The sequence below is a fragment of the Rhinolophus sinicus genome, linkage group LG03 (assembly GCF_036562045.2).
Source record: "Rhinolophus sinicus isolate RSC01 linkage group LG03, ASM3656204v1, whole genome shotgun sequence".
NCBI lineage: Eukaryota > Metazoa > Chordata > Mammalia > Chiroptera > Rhinolophidae > Rhinolophus > Rhinolophus sinicus.
Genome location: NC_133753.1, coordinates 33,358,159 through 33,381,624, shown reverse-complemented (window position 1 = coordinate 33,381,624; position 23,466 = coordinate 33,358,159). Strand labels below are relative to the sequence as shown.

The window sequence follows — 23,466 nt, the reverse complement described above, 5'->3', positions numbered from 1 at the left end:
TGTCATCTATTACGGATGATACATGTGATACTTATTCTTTACTATAGCATTTGTATATGCGGGATGCAAAATGACTTTGAATTTCCCTGCCAAAGTCTCTCATTTTGTTTAGACTCAAATGCAGCATCAAGCCCTTTTTAGCTCATTCTGATAGAGCTGTGAGCATTCTGTGTTCAGTATTATACATTGATGGTAGAGCTCTGCTGACTACAATTCTCATAACCAATTATATTTAAGCTTTATTTTTAATTCTAAATATTGAATAATAAAATTACAGAATATTTAAATATGAAGAAAATCACTTTCAAACCAAATCTAAGAAAACTATTATATTTTTTCTTATATTTTTCCTCCCAATTTTATTAAAATGTAATTGGAATTTAAACTTATTTTTGAGGTAAAATTCACATTTCATAAAATTCACACCCTCTTGAAGTGTACAAGTTACTGGTTTTACTATATTCATGAACTTGTATGACCATCATCAATATCCAATTCCAGAATAATCTCATTACTTCAGGAAGAAATCTGATACCCATTTGCTGTCACTCCTCATTTTTCCCTCCCCCCAGGTCCTGGGAACAACAAAATATACTTCCTCTCTCTATGAATTTACCTATTCTAGACATTTCATATCAATGGAATCTTACAGTATGTGGCCTTCTGTGTCTGATTCCTTTCACTAAGAATAATGTTTTCAAGGTTCATCCATGTTGCAGCATGTATCAGTACTTAATTTTTTTTTATTGTGGAGTAAGATTCCATTGTATGGATATGCTACATGTTGTTTATCCATTTATCAGTTGATGGACATTTGAGATAGTTCCACTTTTTGGCTATTATGAATACTGGTGCTATGAACGTTCATGCACATGATTTTGTGTGAACATATATTTTCAATTCTTTTGGCTATATACCCAGAAGTGGAATTGCTGGGTTATGTTTGGAATTTTAAATCACTTTTACAGAGGACAGTTTGTGTACCACCCTGGTTAAACAATTCTTACAAATCTGGGATCACTACCAACTTGTTAGCCATTTCTGTGATACTCTTCTCATGTAGAAAGTACAGAAGCTACCCTACAGTTTAACAAAGCACTTGGCTAGCAACCCCTTCTGCACCTCTTCAGACCTCCCATTAAGTCCCCATGAACACATAGAAAAAATTGAAATTGAAATGGATAGATTCTGGGAGGAACATGAACTCTGTTGAAATAACCACATTTGCCAAACTAAGCTTTCTCTTCATTTCAGATAGATTTGTACTTATTTCTAGTGTTCTCTGCCATCCAACGTGAAAAGTTCAAATGATTGAAAGGAAGTGCACAAAGTCTTAACAGTGGTTGTCTTCTTGTTTTTCTATATATTTTAGATTTTATGCAATGAACTTCATGTAGCTTTATAATGGAAAAATAAACTTTATTCAAAAATAAAAAAATTTAGCTTCATTAATGAATGGAATTATTAGGTGCAAATGTTTCTGCTTATGAATGAAAGATGAACCCTTTTTTTCTTAATAAGGTATCTTATGTAAATCATATCCTGTGTCATTAGTGTTACTGACCCACTTGAGGTATATCTTTTCTTTCCAGAAGTTTTCATCAGTAGGTACATTTTTCAATGCGTTGTAACACAGAAAGTTCAACATTTATTTAGGCATCAAATATTTATTGAGTGCCTAGCTATGCTAGCTGCTGAGAATACAGTGAATAACTGAAGCAGAGTTCCTATTCTTAAGAAGTTTAAAATTTAGCATTTGAAAACTGTTGAAAAAGCTGTCAAGGGCTGTGTGGGTGGGGACATACAGTGGAAGCATCCAGCCTCCTGAAGAGAACAAGAAAGGCTTTCAGAGGAAGTGTAGTATCAGAGTCAGCCAGAAGAGAGGTAAGCATCTGTCTCATGGAGTTGAAATAGCCTATTTAAAGGTGAATATGTTTGGGGAACCAGAAATAGATGAATACACTGACAACAGAGTTTGATGTTGGGGAATGATGAATGACAAATGCTGGAATCAGTAGCTAGGTCATGAATGGCCTTGTAAACCAAGTTAAGGAATTTAAATTTTGTCCTGTAGATAATGAAAAGCCATTGGAGGAGGGTATATTAGTTTCCTAGTGTTTCCATGACAAATTGCCACGAACATGATGCCTGGAAAAGCAGAAATTTATTCTCATGGTTTTGGAGGCCAGAAGTCCAAAATCAAGGTTTCAGCAGGGCTTGTTCCTCTGGAATCTCTGAGGGAGAATCTGTTTAACGACTCTCTCCCAACTTCTGGTGGCTGCTGGCAACCTGTGGCGTTCTTCATCTACAGGCTTCGTAACTCCAATCTTTGCCCCTGTCTTCACATGACTTTCTTCTGTGCCCTCTCCTTTTCAGTCCTCATAGGGACACTTAGCATTGAATTTAGGGCCCACCTTAATCCAGGATGATCTCATCTTAAATCTTACCCTAATTACACCTGCAAAGACCTGTATTTCAAATAAAGTCACATTCTAAGGTTCAGGGTGGACGTATCTTTTGGGGGCCACAATTCAGTCCACTACAGAGGGTTTTAGGAGAGTAGTTGAATAAATCAGACTTATATATTGGAAGGATCGCTGACTACTGGGTGGAATAGGGATTTGAGGGGTAAGGCTGGCCAGGTGGAGATCAGTGGGAACCTGGGTAAGGATGCTAGTGACTTTGAAGGTAACAAAGTGGAAATGAGTGTAGGAAAGGGAAAAAGAGAGAGGGCTATGGTTGAGCACAAGGTGGAGAGGAGGGGCTTTTAAAGGAAGGGAGATACTTGGTACATTTTTAATGCAGATGAACAAGATGGCGTACCTATAAGGCGGAGTAGTTGGAAATACAGAAGTGAGGGGCAAATAGACAGAGATAATTGTTTTGGTAAAAGAGAGGGAGATGGGGTCCAGAGCACGGACTGCACACAAAGCAGCATATGCACCCCATATTTGACTGTTCCCAGACAGTTGAACAGCTCTGTAGAGATGGTGATGGTGATGCTGAAGAAGATGGCGACTCCTGTTTGAGAACTGTCTATGTGCTAGATGCCACACGGATTATTTTCTGTGTTACCTCATTTAATCTTGGATGTAGCTATATTTATTATCTCCTTTTATTACTTGGAACCTGAAACATAGAGAGGATAAATAACTTGCCCAAGGCCGCACAGATAATAAGTGGTAGAGTATGGTTTTCTTCCAGGCAGTATGACTGCTGAAGCCATCCCAGTAATCACCGCTATCTGTGCTGCCTCTGAAGGAAGAGGGAAGAATCAATATGTGCAGATTTTTTTTTTCATGGTATACGTTGGATTTGAGAGGAGGCACTATTATCTTTTTGCAGACTACAGAGCTATCAGCTTGCCTGCTATTTTTTGTTTCGTTTGTTCTCTTTATTGGCTTGCCACTAGATAGATTCAGTGAGGCCGTTTTTATTCATTTTCTTGATCTTTTTGTGGGGTTGGGACTGGTTTGATTCATCCTTTGTCTGTTTCTCTGGATGGTAATGTGGAGTGTTATTATCCCTTCATATTATTAATGCACATATTAAACCTGTCCAAGGACTAAAGCTGCTCTTAGGAGATTCATTTTCATAAGCTTTCACATATACTTAACTCAACTCCCTTGAATAACACGTATTGACACCTGCTCTGTAATTGATTCCTTTATACAAGTTGATTTCTGGATTTCTTTACTGAATGTTTTCTTGGCTCAAATGTCATTTCCTTAGAGAAATCTTCCCTTAACCCCAAATGAGCTCGATTTCCCTGTTATATGGACCTCAGAACTGAGCTCAATGACTGGATAGCACTTAACTGGATAGCACTTAACCAGGGTCATTTAAAACTTAGGATTTTTGGATGAGGAGAAGGAGGAAGATGGAATTTCATCTTCCAAAATTCTAAAATATTAGCAGTCAAAATATAATTTCAATTTCTTATCTGGATGGCATGGATTAGGAATTTTTTTTGTCACTATTGATAATCATCATCGTCATATTGCATAGTTGGATTTGCAAAAAATGTATCCAGGAAATGACTTTCCCGCCAGTCGTTACTATTGATAGATGTACATGTCTGCAATTTGTTTCAAGTGATTATTTTTTAAGCTTCAGGCAGCTGTATTATTAAGAGACTTCTTTTTTTTTTTTGAGTTTTTTTATGAGTTTCCGGTGCACAAAACAATGTAATAGTTAGACATTTATCATTTATATCCGTCACACTGTGTCAACCCTCCTCCCCCCATTCACAATCCCTCTGACATCACACACAGCCATTACATTTCCACTGTCTCTATTCCTAATGCTGTACTACACTTCTTGTAACTGTATACATATCTCTATATATATACATATATGTTATATATATATAATATATATATACATATATATGTTATATATATATAATATATATATATATACACATATAGATATATATAAACTTGTAGTTGACATTCATTACTGTTCAGCTTCAGCTTCAGGTGTACAGGGCAGTGATCAGGCATCTACATCTTCCCTGAGGTGGTCTCCCTAACAAGACAAGTATCCATCGGACACCCTACAAAATCTTTACATTATTGATTACATTCCTCAAATTAACTTTCGTGATCCTGTGGCCATCTTGTGGTTACTGACTGTGCTTTCTAATCCCCTCACCTTCCCCCTTATCCCCACCCCCCGACCATCTAGCAACCCTCAGTTTTTCCTCTATGTCTCTGAAACTGTTTCTGATTAGTTCATTCATTTATTCTTTTCTTTAGATTGCACATATAAGTGAGATCATATGGTATTTGTCTTTCTCTGTCTGACTTATTTCACTTAACATAATGTTCTCTAGGTCCGTGCATGTTGTTGCAAATGGTAAGATTTCTTTCTGCTTTATGGCTGCATAATACTCAATTGTATAAATGTACCACAGTTTTTTAATCCAGAGATTTGCTTTTATAACACTGGTCAACCATTTGTAGCTCAACGCATTTGATGGATAGCTCCCTAATAGTTTGCATGCTCGAAGTTGAATGTTAGGGTGAGGACAGGAGCAAGAAGAGTTGTATTCCAGGTGGAAGGAACCACATGGGCAAAGGTATGGAAGTCTGTTGTCTGAGGAACCAGACTCGAAGAATGTACCTGGAATAGTCCTTTTCCTTTTCCCTGTACATTGTCCTGGGGGTGCCAGCAAGTCAGGACTTACAGAGTATTTGCCATTCTCATTAGTAAACATTAAGGTTCTGAATAAATTTGATCATGTATTAGAACTAAAAGTTGGGTCACTGTAATTGTGATGATATTTTTTCCTTTGTGTTCTCTTGCCAGTTCCTCCTGAAGCCATTGGCTTCTTGTCTGCAGTTGGAGTCTTTATGGTTCTTCTGGCTGTCCTCTTCCTTTTCATCAACAAGAAACTGTGTTTTGAAAACCTAGGAGGCCTTCCATGCCTGGAGCAACGAGGGAAAAGAAAGCACTCTAAAGACAAGACTGGGATCCCCAAAGGGCTGGGTAAGCATTTCGCTTCACTTCTCCAGAGCTTGGCAACGCGCTGTGGTTTGGGTCAGGAGAAGAGTGGGACTGTTTCCACGGTGGGCCCATTAAGAAATCACACATGAGCTGTTTGGCTGCCGCTGCGGTGGACATGATGAATGGACATCACTAAAGAATATATTAGCTTTATGAAAGAATACATTAGCTCTCTTTCGAGTTTGAACAGCAGATTGGTTGATGACCAATTCCCACCTTAGCTTTTTAGATGTCTGTGTTGAGTTTCCCTCTGACTAATGCTTGAAGAAAAAAAATTTTTTTTTGACTGACATGAGCCTTGATGTGTTTTAGCTTCATTATGTTGGAACAGAGTTGACATTTTACTTCAGTGAGCTATTTCTGAGATTTTCAGAGCTCAGGACCACTCCCCACCTCATATGGCAACAGTCACTTTTCCAAAAGCTTTTTACTCTTTAAGTTAATTGAATCTACTACATTGTTTACTAACTGCCCTCACTTTGAAAGGGGGAAATAACATACTTAAAGAAATAACTGACTTCCTACTTTTAAAGGATGTGTTCTATGTTCAGTTGCTGCAGTATAGAACTTTGTGATATAGGATGTTATCACAGAGTGATGGGTGTCATCAACAGAAGCTGGACATTTAAAGATAGTCCTCTTATCTTACAGGTAACAATTTTGCTCTTTTTTTTTTTTTGTTAGTCTGATTCTGACCCTTCTCTCCCATGATGCATAGGGAATGGGGCATGATGTAACTGGTGGAGGAACAGTCTTACATTATTTTTTTCAGCAAGGGAAAAGCCTTGAGGAAAACACCTTCTAGTCACCTTGCCTCCTGGGTATATTCTAAGTGGACCAAGGAGAATATTTGGTTTACTGATATGGCAGCCTTTGTAGCCATGGGTAGTTCAGCTTTTCGCTTTGTTATAAAAAAAGGCATAATTCAGGCATAAGTGCATATTAATTATCTATTGCGTCATAACAAATTACCCCAAAGTTAAGAGTTTAAGACAGCAAATGGTCCTTATCGCAGTCTTTGAAGTTCAGGGATTTGGGATTGGCTTACTTGGGTGGTTCTAGGTCAAGGTTTTTCATGAGGCTGCAGGTAGAATTTCTCCTGCAGTCATCTCAATGCTTGATTGGGACTGATGGACTCATTTCCAGGATGGCAGAAGGCTTCAGTCCTTACCCACATGGAACCCTCCACAGGGCTACTTGAATGTAGTCATGGCATGGCAGCTGGTTCCCCCAGAGTGAGTGACCCAAGAGAGGAGAGCAAGGAGGAAGCCACAGTTCCTCTTATGCTTTTATGAGCTAGTCTGGGAAGTCATACATTGTCACTTCTACCACATTCTATTCATTCACTAAATACAGCTTGCACTCAAGGGAAGGGGAATTAGGCTCCACGTTGGAAGGGAAGAGTATCAGAGTGTGTGGGAGTATTTTAAAATAGCCATAGGAGATGATAATAGAAGGGTGTACACTGCAGATCTGGAAATCGATTTGGCATTGCTGCTGTTGCAGTGGCCTTATTTTTTGAACTCCACTTGGGACATCTGACTCATCTTCTGAAAAATAGACTGGAATATTTTAAATAGAGTTTGTCACATGAAATCTGGGACTTACACATGGTTTGGCCACTACTGTTCTGGCAGGGACACAAGTGAGTAGGATGAATAGACTTCTGCTTGGTCATGGGGTGGTATGGAGGTAGATTCATAGTGATTCTGTCACTAGTTGTGTGACCTTGGACAGTTATGGAAACTTTCTAAATTTCAGTTTTCTTATCTGCATATTGGGATTATCAATACATCCCCTACAGAGTTGGTATAAATTAAACGAGTCAGTTTTGTATAGATACTAATATAGTGCTTGTGGTGAAAGTTCTAATAGAACTTTATCTATAGCTGTGCAGCACTAATAAAATATTAGTCACAGTAATGGCTTCTAGAAATGACACCACATGTGAACACATTGTATTCATTACTTAAATTGGGAGGTTAAAGTTGGTGATGTTTTCTCCTTTGCAAATTATAATGGCTACAAAGAATGAAGGTTAGAGCTTTTTAATATATTTCCTTTTTTCTTGTTTGACATGTTACAGTGTTTTAGAGACAATTATGAATTATGCTTGTAAATAAGTTGAGGCCTGAAGATAACAATAAAGCATGAACCAGAAGCTGTTAGCTCAAGAAACACTGAAAAATCCATGTCTCACAACTCAAGTAGGGACACAAAGGGGGCTTTAAAACAGTTTAATCAGGAGAATCTCCAAATTAGAATGTCTCTGAAGCAAACACCTTCATTTTGACATTTCTCCTTTTACAAGTTTATCATTGATCAAAAGTCTTTGAAAAACATACTTCTATCTCTTGATTTTATTTAACTTTTGATAGTTGCCTTAATTATCATCCTCAGAGCACTGATTTCTCAGTGATGTTTTTAACATATTTTGACAAATGTAAAGAAGTAAGGAAGGCAGCCTGGTGTGGTGGAAAGAAGCACGGTGTAGACAGCCAGAGCTTAGTTTTGCCATTAATTGGCCACGATATTTTGGAAAGCTCACTTAATCTCTGTAGGCCTTAAGTCCTGATTTGCAAATTGATGAGTCTATACTAGGTTTCTCCCAATTCCTATTGTGTGATTCTGTTTGATTCTTAGTGTTACCATAGCAATTTCTTCTCTAGGTCTTAGTCCATAAATGGAAGGAGGCCTAATAAAAGTCATGAAAAAAATCAACTGGATCATCCTACTCTTAGATTGAACCATATGAAATTGTCACTTCTAGAGATCAAAATAATGGCTGAATATCAGAAACCTAATCATTATAATTGAATCTATGTGAAGTTCTGAGGAATAAAATGATTCTTTTTGTTTGTGTGGTCATATCATGCTGGAATGTAAGTTTATTTTCTGAACCTACTATGCAAAATAATTTACCTGACAAAAATACTTTGCCTTCTGTTAGGATTCATATTTTTCAAAGTTGAGAGAATTTACACATATCTGGATTTAGGTAAGGGGATAAAGTAATGGAAACTGTTTCTTTCCAATAACACAGGTAATAATAATAGAGAATGATAATTGGTAGCAATCATATATTTAGCATTTACTATTGCCATATACCTGCTAAGTATGTTCCATGCATTATTTGATTTCTTTATACAAGTTATGTGTGTTGTTTATTGGCAATGATCATTTTGGGGGAAGTGTTTGTACCCTCGGAATAAAGAACTCATTGTTCAACTTTGAGATAAAAAATCATTTAATAATAAAAGTTCCATAGTGAGATATTTTTTAAAGAAGCCTAGCTTTGAGAAAGAGATTTCCACCCCCACTCTGCCGCCCCCCAAAAAGCTTTCTCTATGTATCACAAGCAAAATTCAAAAGTTGGAGCTTCCTTTTAAGAGGCACAATGTAGAAAGGATAAAGGATGTGATATAAGGGCAATTCCTCCCAGGCAGAGAGGTGAAGAAGAAAGCTCTTCTGCTGCTGAAAAGGGCAGCCAATGGCTAGAAAGAAGTCAGAGGAAGAGATTTCGAGGGCTTGGGACATTGCCTGAACCGTGAGAAGGGTGGCAGGTATGGGGTGGGGTTGAAGTGGTTGTGGTGAGAAGCTCAGAATCCTTGAGGAAGAAGCAGAAAGCAGAGTGTCATGTGCTTCCCATCTGGAACAATGGCAGGGGACTGCCTCACTCGTGTCCCATGTAGGCCTGGGTGACTGTAGTGGATAGATCATACTGGTGGGGATAGAAGAAGAGATAACTTTAGAAGACACTCCCATACTTTCTCAGTTGAGCAGTTCGTGTCAAATGGGTTTTAGAAGTTTCTGCATGACCCTGTGGGGAGGAGAAGACAGCAGGGAGTAAGTGTCAGTGTATCTGCCAGAGAGTTGTTGCACTCTGGGGTGGGGTGGGCCTGTATTGGAGGCTCGGGGGTAAACTACCTGCAGCCCCTGGAATCAGGGCTGGCTTCATGGTTGCTCAAGCTGTCTTCACACAGGTCCCCATGCTTTGGTCCCTGTGCTCGGTTTAATGCTCTGCTGTTGCCACCTTGAACTTCTTAATGAGTTCTGAACTCAGGGCCCTCCATTTGCATTTTTGCCCCAGGTCTTGCCAGTTCTGTACTGTGTTGCCTGGAATGATCACCAGGAGGCACTGCAGGTATGGCTACTTCCTAGGGATGCTGTAGCGGCAGAGAGGCTGAGTGCTCGGTAGCGCAGGGGAGCCAGCAGGGAGGAACAGTCCATCACAGTAAATAAGCTTACACCTATTTCCTGCGCCCCCTGAAGGACAGGAGGGGAAATGCCCAAGCTGAATATTTATCCAAAATAAAACTGACCAACTTACTTGGAGGGGGCAAGTTGAAATGTAGTTTCTCAATATTGAGCATGGCAAGAGCGGGCGATAGAGAAAGACAAGAGCCCTGTGAGGCAGCGCGGAGGCAGCTTTTGTATGTTTGGGCAAAGCTGGTACTCAGCTACTGCTCAGCACTAAGGCTGTGCCAGGTGTAGCTCAGCAGTAAGGTGGTTACCATTTGACAATTTCTCCCGACCCGACCCCCACCTCCTCACTTGCAACTAAATGGTTCGCTTCTGGTCCAGCAGGGGCCTCCAACCGGCCCCAGTTCCTTCTGCTTGGGTCATGATGGCTGCTGTCGTCAAATATTTTTTATTTCATTTCTGCCTTTAGGTCAGAATATGTTCAAGTACAACTTTGCCATTACGCAATTCAATAAGTACGTACTATTAGCATCTCTATTTTATAATTGAGGAAATTTAGGCTTAGAGAAATGAATTTCTTTCCAAGCTATTAAGTGGCGAAACTGGGACTTATGGTCTAATGCCAGAGGTCAAGATCTTAATTGCACCATTTTTTCTACCCACCTCATCTTCTCAACTCAATCCACTGTTTCATGCTTTTGAACTTCTGGGACGAGAGAAAAATAGGGGAAAGGAGGGTTTGGTGGATAGCTTGGTTTCCTGGAGCTACCATATAAATTACCACAAACTTGATATCTTAAAACAACATAAATTTATTTTTCACACAATTCTGGAGATCAGAAATCTAAAATCAAGCTGTCAGCAGGTCCACAGTCTCTCTTAGCTTGTGGTGGCTTCTGACCATTCTTGGCATTCTTTGGCTTGTGGCTGTATCACTCCAACCTTTGCCCCTGTCTCGGTGTATCTGTCCTTCTGTGTGTGTCTGTCCTCTCTGTGCCACTTGTCACTGCATGTAGATCTCACCCTGATAATCTAGGAAGATCTTCTCATCTCAAGGTCCTTAACTTAAGTACATCTGCAAAGACCCTTTCAATGTTCACAGGTTCCAGGAATTGGGATGGGGCCATATCTCTTGGGGGCCACCATTCAGCACCCTACACTGGGATAGGAGGAGGAAGCATCACTTAGAAATGGTTTTCAAGCATTACAAATTAGGAGAGTTGAGGAAGAAAGGGATGCAAGATTCTCTTTCTCCATTTTCCCTGAACAGTGGTATTCCACACTCCCACTCTGGGGTTAAAATGATTCTTATAAAGAGTTATAACAAAAGCCTGTCAGATATATACGAACAGACTGTAATCAGCCACCAGGGTGCTTTCCAACTGTAAACCCAGTTGAAGTGCATTGGATCTCAATCCTGGGAAGCTTTTAAAAAATATCAGCGCCCAAATCCCATTGCAAACGAATCCTGTCAGAACAGGGAGTGACAGTGGCAGGACAGACTATGTAGCTTTAAAAAGAATGCTGAGTGCTTTACAGGTGTGTCCAGGGTAGAGTACCATTGATGGAAGGGGTAGGTTCCTGGCTAACTTCCTCTTTCAGGTCAGGAAGGGCAGAGTGTTGACACTGGCCCAATCCACCTTTGCTTTTGCCCACAAACTATCCATCTGATGGTTCCCTGCATATTTTCCTCCCATGCTAGTTCAGCTCTCTTCTACCTTGCTCAGTAAACCAGCTTTCTCCTTCATAATGCTTTCCCTCCCCACCACCCCGTATGTACCCTGACACTACCAGCAGTTTCATTCTGCACAGAGATTTAAAAAATAAGATTATTTAGGAAAGTGTCTACTGTATAAAATTATTCAAAGTTGTCAAATTACAACCAAGTCTAATTTATATTCAAGATTCTGAGCATTCTACCAATTTTTAGTGTATTTGATCAAAACAGAAGAGCTTGGCCATCCCATCTATATAACTCCCAGTGTTTTCTGAATGGTTTAGACTACATTCCATTTTCCTTTTATGCCCAAGTAAAAAAGAGCAATGACAAATTTTGCAAAATGGTATGAATCAGAATCGGAAACAGATGTAAAAATAACAATGTAAAGTGTACTGTCCAGCACATATGGGTGGATTTACTTTTAGTCATTTTTTATTTTGGCTCCTTGAGATGAAGAAAGGCATTTGGCCATGTGCGCATCTTACAGTTGTAAATAACCAGCATTAGTGTCTTCATACTTCACATTTAGTAGGGTTAATGAATTAAATATATATATGGGGGGGGGAGAGAGAGAGAGAGAGAGAGAGAGAGAGAATATATTGGTTCCGTTTCCCTGGAAAATCCTTACTAATATAGGTCACAATGGCCACTACAAACTTTTCAGTTAGCCTACCATAAAATACATATATATATATATATATATATATATATATATATATATATATATATATATATATATATGGAGACAAAGAGGGAAGAGGGAGGGAGGGAGAGAGAGAGAGAGAGAGAGAGAGAGAGAGAGAGAGAGGTGTTATTTTAATGAATTAGCTTATGTGATTATGGCGGCTGGTAAGTCCAAAAACTGCGGGGTGGGCTGATAGGCTAGAGACCTAGGGAAAAGCTGATGTTGCAGTTGAAGTCTGAAGGTCATCTGTTGGTAGAAGTTCTTGCTCAGGGGGTCAGTCTTTGTTCTGTTAAGATCTTAGATTGGATGAGGCCCACCCACATTATGGAGGGCAGTCTGCTTTATACACAGTACACTGTTTTAAATGTTAATCTCACCCACAAAAAACACCCTCACAGAAATATCCAGAGTAATGTTTGATTAAATATTTGGGCACTGTGACTCAGCCAAGTTGACACATAAAATTAGCCACCACAGGAGCTTACTTAACATCTCTGTTTGTGTTCTTGTTTTCTTCAGTGTATTATGGTTGGGAGGTTGGGAAGAAATCTTCATTTAAAAAGCAAACCAACTTTTTATTATGGAAATTTTGAAACATGAAGGAAAGTAGATGGTATAATGAACCCCATTTGCCTCTCACTCAGCTTCAAACGGTTATTAAGAAAAACAATTCATTTCTAAAGTATACCCTATTGTCTCCATTTCTTTGTTTTCCTTGCTTAAGAGGGAATAGATCTGTCCCTTTAAAATCTCCATCCTTAATTTTTTTTTATTTTTTATGTTTTTGCAATTTAGACGATGGATTATAGTCCCCAGCTCAAGAATTTGACCCAGCAAATGAACGTTATACAACTAGCTGATTACTGGAGATGGGGACGTTAGATTAAAGGTTGTGAGGATACCGAAAGTCATTCAGCAGATCTGGGCACATTTACAGTTGGACTATAAGCAGCTCTGCTTTCTGAGCTATTTACATAAGAGTGCTTAATGAGTTGCCTTACAAACACACTCTCCTTGTGGCATTTGAGCATCCTCTGTGATACTAGGATATTAGTAAAAACAAATTTGAAGCTCTCTGTAAGTATGAATTGCTGTGGAAATGTTTAACACCTAAGTTTGAGAAATCCCTAAACAACATCACTACTAAAAAGCTTCAGAGAATTTTTTTCATGATTTTTCACTTTATTAATGACTATATGACATATGAGTGTGTGTGTGTGTGTGTGTGTGTGTGTGTGTGTGTATCATCCTGAGTCTTAATTTTGGGCAGAAACTCTGAACCTTTTTGTATTTGAAATAGCCATAGCGTGGAATTTTATGACTGAGCATTCTACGTAGATCTCAGTAAACCTTGGTAGATCTTGGTAGACCACATAGAAGCACCCAGTAAATGTTTATTGCTTGGTGGACTGAAATTCTTACTTTATTTCTGCAGCATGGGTCCCCTGGGTGATCTGAGGAAGCCTTAAATACACATCTTTTTGCTGGGATAGTGCAGCTATCTCAGCAACTTGATAGGTAGTTTTGAGGGATTTTGATGCAGTGAAGGTGAACATGTCATCTTCATTTGTAGATGCAGAAATGGCTTGTAAATTTAAAGCTTATGCGTTTGTTTGCATGTGCTAAAAGATGGAATCATTAACAAGAGTTCTCTCTATAATACCTTAGAGATACATCATGTCTGGAGGAATCCATGGGTGGCAAAAGTTACATTTATTGGAGAATGTTGATTTTTGTGCTTCTCTTGTCAGCAAGACAGTAATGCTTCTTGTGTTTTAAAGAGATGCAGGCCTTAAGAAAAATTCAGTTGATGGGTGGGTAGCAGGGAAGAGGGATTATCAATTGAGTAGAAGAGTTGGTAGCACGGATCACTGTTTCTGCATTGAAATAGGTGTCTATAAATTTATATACTTAACTAGCTCTTTGAATAATCTGTTTTAAACTAGTTATTGGTATAATAGGTTTAAAATCTCATCATTTTTCTTAGCCTGACAGATTAAAGTGAAAGAAAGGGCATGTCTATGGTTTTACATTTCCATGAAAACATCTCAATTCTTCTAAAACCCACCCTTAGGAGCAAATGACTTATTCACAAAAGCTCTCACGATAATTTGAAGCCTGTATTATTTCAGACTTTCTGACTGAGGTTTAATGACAAGGTGACAGGTATTATTTGAAGGTGTGAATTTAGGAATTCCAAAAACATTTTGAATAATTTTCTTAGTTTCTATACTTTGATTCCTCAAAAACAGTTCTTAATACTTAAGAACAATTAATGTCAGTTTTATAGAATAAAATTGCTATCCGCTTAAAAACTGCTGTTCTTTCTTGTTTTTCCCCAGTGAGCATTGATGACAGAGTGGTAATTTACATTCTACAGAATGTAATTGTCATTCTACAGAAGTGTGGGCCACTTGACATGAGAGAGGGTGATGGAGAAAACCTTCGTTTTAGGGCATTAATTCTTGGAATGTTCCTTTTTAAATTACCTTAAAGCAAAATTCAAATCATGGCATTATAAGGCACATTATGGAAAGTTTGGTGAACTCTCAATGTTTTACCTTTACTCCTTAGCAGAAAGACCTTTTTTTTTTTTAAAGTTGGTCTTGCATACTCCCAAATCCATCACTCTTCTGCCCCTAAACAAGTAATGTTTATTAAACTTGTACTTGGTACCTCATCATTCTATGTGGGAAAGATGTAGAGTCCTTTTAAATTTTTATTTTTCCCATGGATTGGCTTTATAGTCCAAGATCTAACAAGAATTAGTTTCAAGAACATTTCAGGGCAAGTGTTCCATTTAGAATTTCCCCAAATAATCTGAAACTAACCAAAGTGTGTATTTTGTGTTTAGAAATGGGATGCCAACATGTAATGTCATTTTCCATATCACTTGGAGGATTTTCCTTTCCATTATCTGATTTATTGCAGATAATAAATCTGAGAATACTCATACTAGTATTCTTTTTGGAATGCAATGTTAGTATTTTGCTACTAGAAAGCAGAATCCATTCATTATGGGTAAATGGTAGTAAATCCTAGTTGAACTGAACTGTGCTAACAGAAGACCGTAGAGGTATTTGCTGTTCCTCAGCAAGCAAGCTTCCATAGTGAAAAATTGGAAGGATTGAAAGAGAAAGAGATGAAAAAAGTAAAAGGCATTGTTTGCTTAGAATAGAAATATAAACTGCATTTTTGTTTAACCAAATAGATATAATCACTGTAACTGAATATAATGCTATAAAATGGATCATACATGTATGTGGAATTAGTTAGGAACGTTTGGCTCCATTATCATGCTGAGAAAACAGTGCTTCCCAGTTCTTACATGAAATCCTCTGCCAGTGGAAAGGAAATGTAAAAGGAGTGCTTTCCAATGTTCTTTGATTGGGGCCACTTTGGCTGGGTAGACCTGAGAGACGTCAGATGCCTCCCACCTAACCACAGAGATCCCATTAAGGCTGCTGCTTTTGATGGGATCCCAGGGGGATCTGATTATTAATGTTTGCCAGACACAGAAGTATTGACATTTGTATGTTATTAGCATTATTATTCTAAGAGCCCAGTCATTAAGGACCCCAGGAGACCTTATTTTGATAACCACTAATGAAGGAGATAAAATGTGTAGCAATAGTCATTTTAGTAATAAACAATGTTAATACCTGCTTAGTTTGAAGCTTGTGTAAACAAATGAAAGGAAAACATAAGGAAAAATATTGAACACTTGTTAGCACTAATTTAGATTGAGAGTTCCAACTTAATAATATTGATATGTTCATTCATTCACAGAAAGGAGCTAGTATAAATAAGAATTTGAGGCCATGTCCTGGGATGAAGCAAAAACATGTGCAATAGATTAATAATTTGTGCTAGAATGGTTTTCTGGCTATAAGTGAAAATTTCATTAGGTGAAAGATTTATATTTCCCTCATCACAAACATAGTGGGAACCAGATTAAAACTTGTGTTGATTGTTGGATGCAGAGTATCTTTCAAAGATAGTCTAACCTCTCCAATCCACGCTGTTTATTGCAGTAACTGAGTATAAGGGATCCTTTTGAGACTTTCAAAAAGATAGGAACATCATTTCCAGGAAAAAAACTTATTCATCTAACATGTTGCCTACAGTTTAAAATTTATAAAAACCATACCTGGATCTTATAGGAAGTTAGCCTCCAGTGTTATTTTCCAGTCTCTCAGAACTATTTTTTAAAAATTGTATGATCTCATTTATATGTAATGCCCAGAAAAGACAAATTATAAAAACAGCAAGTAGATTGATTAATGGTTGCCTGGGGTGGGAATGAGGATTAATTGTATATGGTCATGAGAGATCTTATTGAGGTGATAAAAATGTTCTAACCCTGGGTTATAATGATGGTTGCACAGCTCAATGAACTGACTAAAAATTGTTGAACTATACACTTAAAATGGGAGGGTTTTATGACCTGTAAATCATATCTTAATAAAACTTTGTTGTCCAAAGTGTGTCAGTGAACCAGCAGTATCAGCATTATTTGGCAGCTGATTAGAAAATAAAAACCTAGGCCCTACTCCTAACCTCTTAATGAAAAACATAAGAATAATTGTAAGGTAAATAGTCCCCTGAAATATTTTTATGTTGATGATTGTTATCTTGTTTAGCCAGCCATATATTTTTGTTTTATTTTAATAGTAAATATAGAAGTCAGCTTTAGCCTAGCTCCAGTCAAGGCTCTTATAAATGTCAAACTTATGATATCTGAATTAATATAATTTAGTGATATTCTCATTCTAATGGAGAATACTGGATATTTTTTCTTGATATGTAAAGGATTGCATATTATTATAAGAATAGAGACTTTCATAGATTTGAATTTGGAAAAAGGTATTCAGGTCCTCACGGAAAATTTAGTTTTTAAAATATTAAATCATTAAAAATGGTAAACACAAAAGACTATGGAAGCATGCAAAATGCATTGAAAATGTTAAACGAAAGAAGCAGGATATAGTATTATGTGTGTATATTCAGATATTCAAAACTATTGATTACCTATTCTACGGTGGTCATTTAACTAGATGCTGACAACAGGGCAAAGACAAAAATTAACCTGTGACCTCATCTCATGGAGCTGCTCGTTTAGTAGAAAAGACAGATGTTAAAAGAAATAATTATGTAAGTCATCAATGAGCTACAATTATTGTTAGTGTTAATAATAAGAGGTGTTATGAGAGAATATTTCAGGGAAGGAGGACATATAATGGAGCCTGGATTATGGCGGGCTGGTTGTTAGGCAAAGCATCCATCAAGTGAAGTATAACTTGAGCTCTGAAAGGAAATGAGTGGGCATTGGGAAACAGGAGCGGGAAGTGTGGAGGGAGGAGCGTGGGGAAGTAAGATGCTGAAAGGAGGCCAGATGCTAACCAACCGAGAGCAAATAGAGAGTGGCTAAAGATAAGAAGGGGTCAAACCATGTATGGCCTTCTGAGTCTTGTAGAGGGTTTTGGACTTTATCTTAGAAGCAATGGGAAAGAATTTTAAGTCATTTTGAACACTGAATGATTGGTCAAATATATATCTTAAAAAGACCCACAAAGGCTGTTGTATAGAAACATGAGGTAGGAGTAAAATGCAAAGAAATCACTTAAAATCCTGTTGAAGTGGTTCAGATGGGAAGTGATGGTGACTTGGATTTAGGTATTATCTGTACAGCTAAAAAAAAAGCAGACATATTCAAGAGTTATTTAGATAGAAGATTGGATAGGCCTTGGTGATGAATTCTAGGTAAAGCACAAGGAGTTATTAAAGATAACTCTTGGGTTCCTATATAATAGATTACAATTCTGTACAAATTACAAGGAAAAGTGATAGAAGAAATGTGAAAAAATCAGGGTTGTGTCAAGGTGGAGAGATTAAAAATGATCCTACCCCCTTTTTTACCAAATTTTTATAAGGCTGATATTACTTCTATAATTAATAAAAAACTTTAACAAACACTGAATAATGCTGATATTTAAAGAATTGCTTAATCTATTTTCAGAGGACTGCGATTACATTTTTTTCATAATTTTTCCTTATTTTTTGAGCCTACAACCTTTTCAATTGATACAAATGATGTTTCTATCTCTTCTCGGGGCAAAAATCAACAATCTGGTAAATCTCCTAGTCTGAGAGTAATTCCTGTTAATTGTGCCGCATTTTGCCTTCCTCAATTTCAGTACATTACCTTCTGATTACATGTCTTCATATTGTGGACGTTACTTGAGATTTTAGAATTTCTTTTATTTGGGGCAAATTGATACGTGTCAATGGCCCTGGAACACAGGTGCACATGTGTGGGAAGTCTGTCGTGATCACTTTACCTAGGATGATGCAGAATGAAATTCTCCCTCATTTTGGTGGACTCTGTAAAAAGCTAAATATCAATTAAATATAACTTATTCCTAAATCCTCAAGAAAAATTTTATTATATGTGAGCTTGAAAATGGGTTTCTGTGCAAAAGCAATGACGGTCTCTTAAGAAACTTGTATCATTAAAGCCACTTTAACTAGTCCCTCTGGAAATGCTGAAGACCTTGTGTGTTTTTGTAACCACTGAGTATTTGTGGAGCATATTTAAGTCTCTCTCTGCCTTGGATATAATAGACACTCCAAAATACTCAACGGGCTTACAAAACTTGGAGAATATTTAAAAGGTGCAGGTTAATTTTTGTCTTTGCCCTGTTGTCAGGTGCGATTAAAAGGTGCGATTGTTACAATAGGGGAAAACTCGGAGCAATTTAAAGCTTGTTGAGCCAACCTAGTCTTTTTGAGATCATCATGCTCAAATAGAAAGCTGTCCGTTGGATAGAGTTTGAAAAATATATTATAAAATAACCATTGCTTGATTTGAGCAGTAGTTTAGAATTTTTGTTTACTTTATTACACATATTTTCGAAAAGTAACTGCAATATTTTTTATTTTGAAGAGTTTCATTAGTGAAATAGGTAGCCAAGGTGGAGTGGAAACAGAATGAGAATAGACTTTGGAGTCAGAAACACCTGGCTTTGAACCCCGCATTGGTCCCTTATTAGAAACATACCGTCACTTTTTTGATTTCTAGTGTCTTCACTGTTTTATTGGCATTTCGTGAAGATTTGGAATAGCGGTTAAAGCAAGAATTTGGAATTCAATAAAGGAGAATTGGAATACTAGCTTTCTCCTTATTATAGGTATGAACCTAAGGGCAAGTCATTTACTTTCTGAGTCTCAGTTTTTTCAACTGTAAAATATCTTTCACAGAGTTTTTATTCATACAAGTTGTTGAAGAGAATTGCATACTATAAAGTGTTTGGCAAATGTTAGCTACAACGATAGTCTCATTTTTCTGCAGTCTTAGCACACTAGGGAAAAGATTATAAGACTTGAATATATTTTTGCCTTTTGAAACGTTGCAAATTTTGGTTTAGTAGTAATAACTGATATTGAGTGCCTGTTTTGGACTGGGCTCTGTTCTGCATACTTTAGAAACATTGTGTAGTGTACGAGTAGTTTCCATAGTGACTTGCAAGACAGGAGCTACTGCTCACTGGTGAAGACATTTTGGTGCCCCAGGTAACATGATTTGCCCTATGCTATGGCATACCTGACGGATATTCCAGCACAGAGCCTTGTTTTGTGTCATTCCAAAGCATTGCTATTTCTTTTCTTCATACTGTCTTGTTTTTCTCAATGTCTACTGATAAAAGTGTATTTTGATTATATAGTTTCACTTTTCACTTTACATTACCTGTCCCACTGAAGCCTAATGGTAAAGGATCTAGTGAATTGCCCATGTCCCAGCAGTGGCAATATAGCTGTATTGTGTCCATGTTGTTGACATAAAGAGTCCTCAGTAGTCCATTTTTATATTTGTTAAGATTCCAGCATGTAGAACAGATTTTGGACAAATGCTACAAAAGCTATGTCATCTCAATGGCACATATTGCTATCCACATAACAAATTTGCTCTTAAAGGAAAACACCTGTAGACTCTTGAATCATGTTAAAGATGGATTGCAGCCCGTTTTGTAGTTCTTATTTTGACTCCATGCATTATGCATCTTTTTAAGCCTTCCTATTCATAATAGGTAATGCAGAATGCCTTTCTCTGAAAGGCATGATAATTGTCATAAAAATTGTAGACTTAATTCGCCTCATGACCACTCTGGGAAGTCAATAATAAGTAACCCACATCCAATAGATGAGTCAAGGAAGTTAACTGATGGCTGCAAGAAGACACTTTATTTTATTTATTTTTTCATTTTAAAAATGTTTTTTAAATTTATTGGGGTGATATTGGTTAGTAAAGTTATATAGGTTTCCAGTGTACATTTATGTAGTACATACATAAATAAACCTGAGAGTCTTCACTTTTACTATGACTGCCCTACAGATCTTGGTAGAGAATAAAAAGAAAATTTTCCCAAGGTAACTTCTCCTTCAAAAAATGCTAAACATGAACACACTTTAGTAGGTGAACTTACATAAGATTTTGATTTGGGGACTGGTTACCTGTGGACCATATTATTGAGAACATTATATTTTCTCCCAGAATTTGTCTGAATCTCTCCTGGAGCTGATAATCCTTTAAAAAATCACAGAGGCATACAGGCTTTTATTTTAGTTTTCACCAGAATAACAGATTTTTAAGGCATAGCTCCTAGAAGCTGGTATTTCTTCTTAGGTCATAGCTCTCCCCCTCCCTCCAAGCATCTGTCATCAGATGGAAAATGAGGGCAGAAAGATTTAACTAACAGCCTTTGAAGGACCATGCGCATTATCTTTCTGGGTATGGAACACTTCTGTTTACAATTACCCTTGGTGAGAATGATCAAAATATGTGATAAAGCATATGGCTCAGGAATTTGATTGTTCCCCCTCCCCCCACAGAAACACAATTCTCTACTGTTTACTCTTTAGTCATTTCCTATGTTTCAAATAACCTTAATTAAATCAAATACTTTTATAACTAAAATATAATTCTAATTAAAACACTATTTAAAGAAATGTAGCCCCTAGGAATATATCAATGGCTTTTCTTCCATCTGTATTTGTCAGTTGTCAATAATTCTTTATTAAATTGCTAGTTTATTTCGTACTTGGAAAGGTGGTAGACCTTCCCTAGATATTTGTGTGGTAGGAGCTTGTATATAAAAAACATACACATAAACACAGACATACACACACACACATTTTTGTTTTAACTTCTCATAATAAGAAATATCATGAACTATGTTAATTCAAATACTAAGCCTTCTCAGTTATCACAGACCTTATATGTTTTTTTTCCTTTAAATCTATGTACCTAGACTGTATTATCTTGTCTATTTTTTCTCATGTTATTTTATTATTATTATTATTATTATTATTATTATTATTACTATTATACCAGAAGCCACTTTGTCTTCTCAGTGGTAAGAAAGCCCCCAAAGAACCAGGTTGCCAGGTATATATCTGGTATCACCCTTGGCGTGCTCTACCAATCAAGTTAAAATTTGCTCAAGCAGCAAAGTTATCTCCATGGTTACTCTGCCAGCACATAGCCCTTTGGCTTTAGGCTGCTTTAGTCAAAAATGAAAGGGCTCCAGTGTTGCTAACTAGATCGTTTTTTCAGGTTCTAGCTGTAGATGCTCTTCTTTTTTAAGTATTTTGGAATATAACAACTAGGTATTGTTTCATATATAGACTGAGATTTGGCCTCTTTCCAGTCACTCTGAGATCATCTGACAGTGGTTATTGACAAAAGTACAGAACCAATTCCTGAAAAGGCGACTTACTGCCGAATATATCCAGCTTCAATATTTCATTGCTTTTCTGGCCCATCCTGGTAAATTCTTGGGTTTTAGAGCAGAAAGGAACTATGAGAGGTCATCTAGTTAACTTCACTTTACAGATGAAGAAAAATGAAAGAATCAGGGCAATTTAGCTTTAAAATGTTTCATTAATAACATTCATTCATTCATTCAACAAACATTTATCGAGTCCCTACCGTATGAGTCCTAGAGTTATTAAGTATAAGCACAGTCTAAGCACTTACAGTCTCATAGTACACTGAGATAGGAAGATTGACAAATAGTTACCACACCAAGTGAAACCTTATATCAAAGGCACAGTCAGAGCACTGGAAGCCACACCTTTGATTGTAGATGAAGACATAGTAGTTTCATTGTACAGAATGAAGAAGTATTTTCCAGGCAGACGAGGGAGAGAAAGCATCCCTGGCAAAGAAAACAGAAGTCAGGCAAGAGCAGTTACCTTGGAAAATGCTTGGTGTGTTAGTGTGGCTTTATAGCAATGAGTGGTGAGGAATGGCTGCGTCCTCACTGTGGCGCAGTATTATTGGGGACAGCTCAGGCACAGCTGGACATTCAGTCAGGATGAAAAGCAGGGCTCTGTGAGTCATGAAAATGTAGAAATACTTTCAAGCTGGTTAATAAATAGCCATTGATCTGAGGTTCCTCCCATTGTCTTGTTGCACTCCCCAAACCTCCTCACACTCAGTGATTCAGGAATTAGAGTCCTCTCCCAGCAGGAGGGCTTTAGGACCTTACTACCTCTCTGTCAGCTGATGAGACTAAAGGGGGAGGAGGAGAAACCAGAAGACAATGTGTGGTTGCATATATGTGTCTGGTGGGAAGACAAGGAAGAGCCTGAAAGACAGACACATGAATTATTCAGTGTAAGGAGAAAGTGCAAAGAGTTCAGTTTCCCTTTAACTGGAATTTGGGCTCCATGGGGGCAGAGGCCGCAGGGTTACCTTATATACCTGGCATTGTACCAGCACTTAATAGTTACTTAATCAATATTTGTTTATTGAATGAGTCAATGCATGCATGAATGGTATCACGAAAGCTACAGAGAAATTTTTAGGAGAATATAGGCAATCATATCAAATGCAGTAACCTGAGGTCAAGAGGGCTGAAACTTATGGGATTGCTGATAGATTTGGTCAGAAGGAAGCTATTGCTATGAAAGAGATGGGCTAGAAAGTACAAGTAGTGATTTTAGGCTCTGCTGTCATTTATAATATTTATCTTGAGCTATTGATGAACAGTGTAAAGGCAATGAGATATATACATATATACATATAATACACATATATGTATATGTATATATTCATATATATGTGTATGCATGTGTATATGTAAAAATGCACATATTTAGCTCTTGATCCTTCATTGTGCCGTGTTGCTCTGTTGATCTCCTCTAGCTGCCTCCTTCAGGTTGTGCATCTGGTGGGAAGAAGAGCCTCTCAGGAGTCTCACAGGTCGTGGCGTGGAAGGCTGTCTTGGGGAGGTTGGAATATAGACAAAGACAACGAGATGCTAGAGACATGTCTCCAGTTAGC

The 23,466-nt window shown here is 37.6% G+C and overlaps 1 protein-coding gene across 5 annotated transcripts in view; it reads left to right on the top strand.

Annotated features, from left to right (window-relative positions):
* The window catches only part of SYT16 (synaptotagmin 16), a 225,984-nt gene that overhangs the window by 95,359 nt on the left and 107,159 nt on the right, over nucleotides 1-23,466 (top strand). For all 5 annotated transcript variants that reach the window (XM_074327395.1, XM_074327396.1, XM_074327397.1 and 2 more), the window contains one exon: nucleotides 5,314-5,493. In XM_074327395.1, the coding sequence (XP_074183496.1) occupies nucleotides 5,314-5,493 (180 nt within the window). Of the gene's footprint in view, nucleotides 1-5,313; nucleotides 5,494-23,466 lie in introns of those variants that run through there.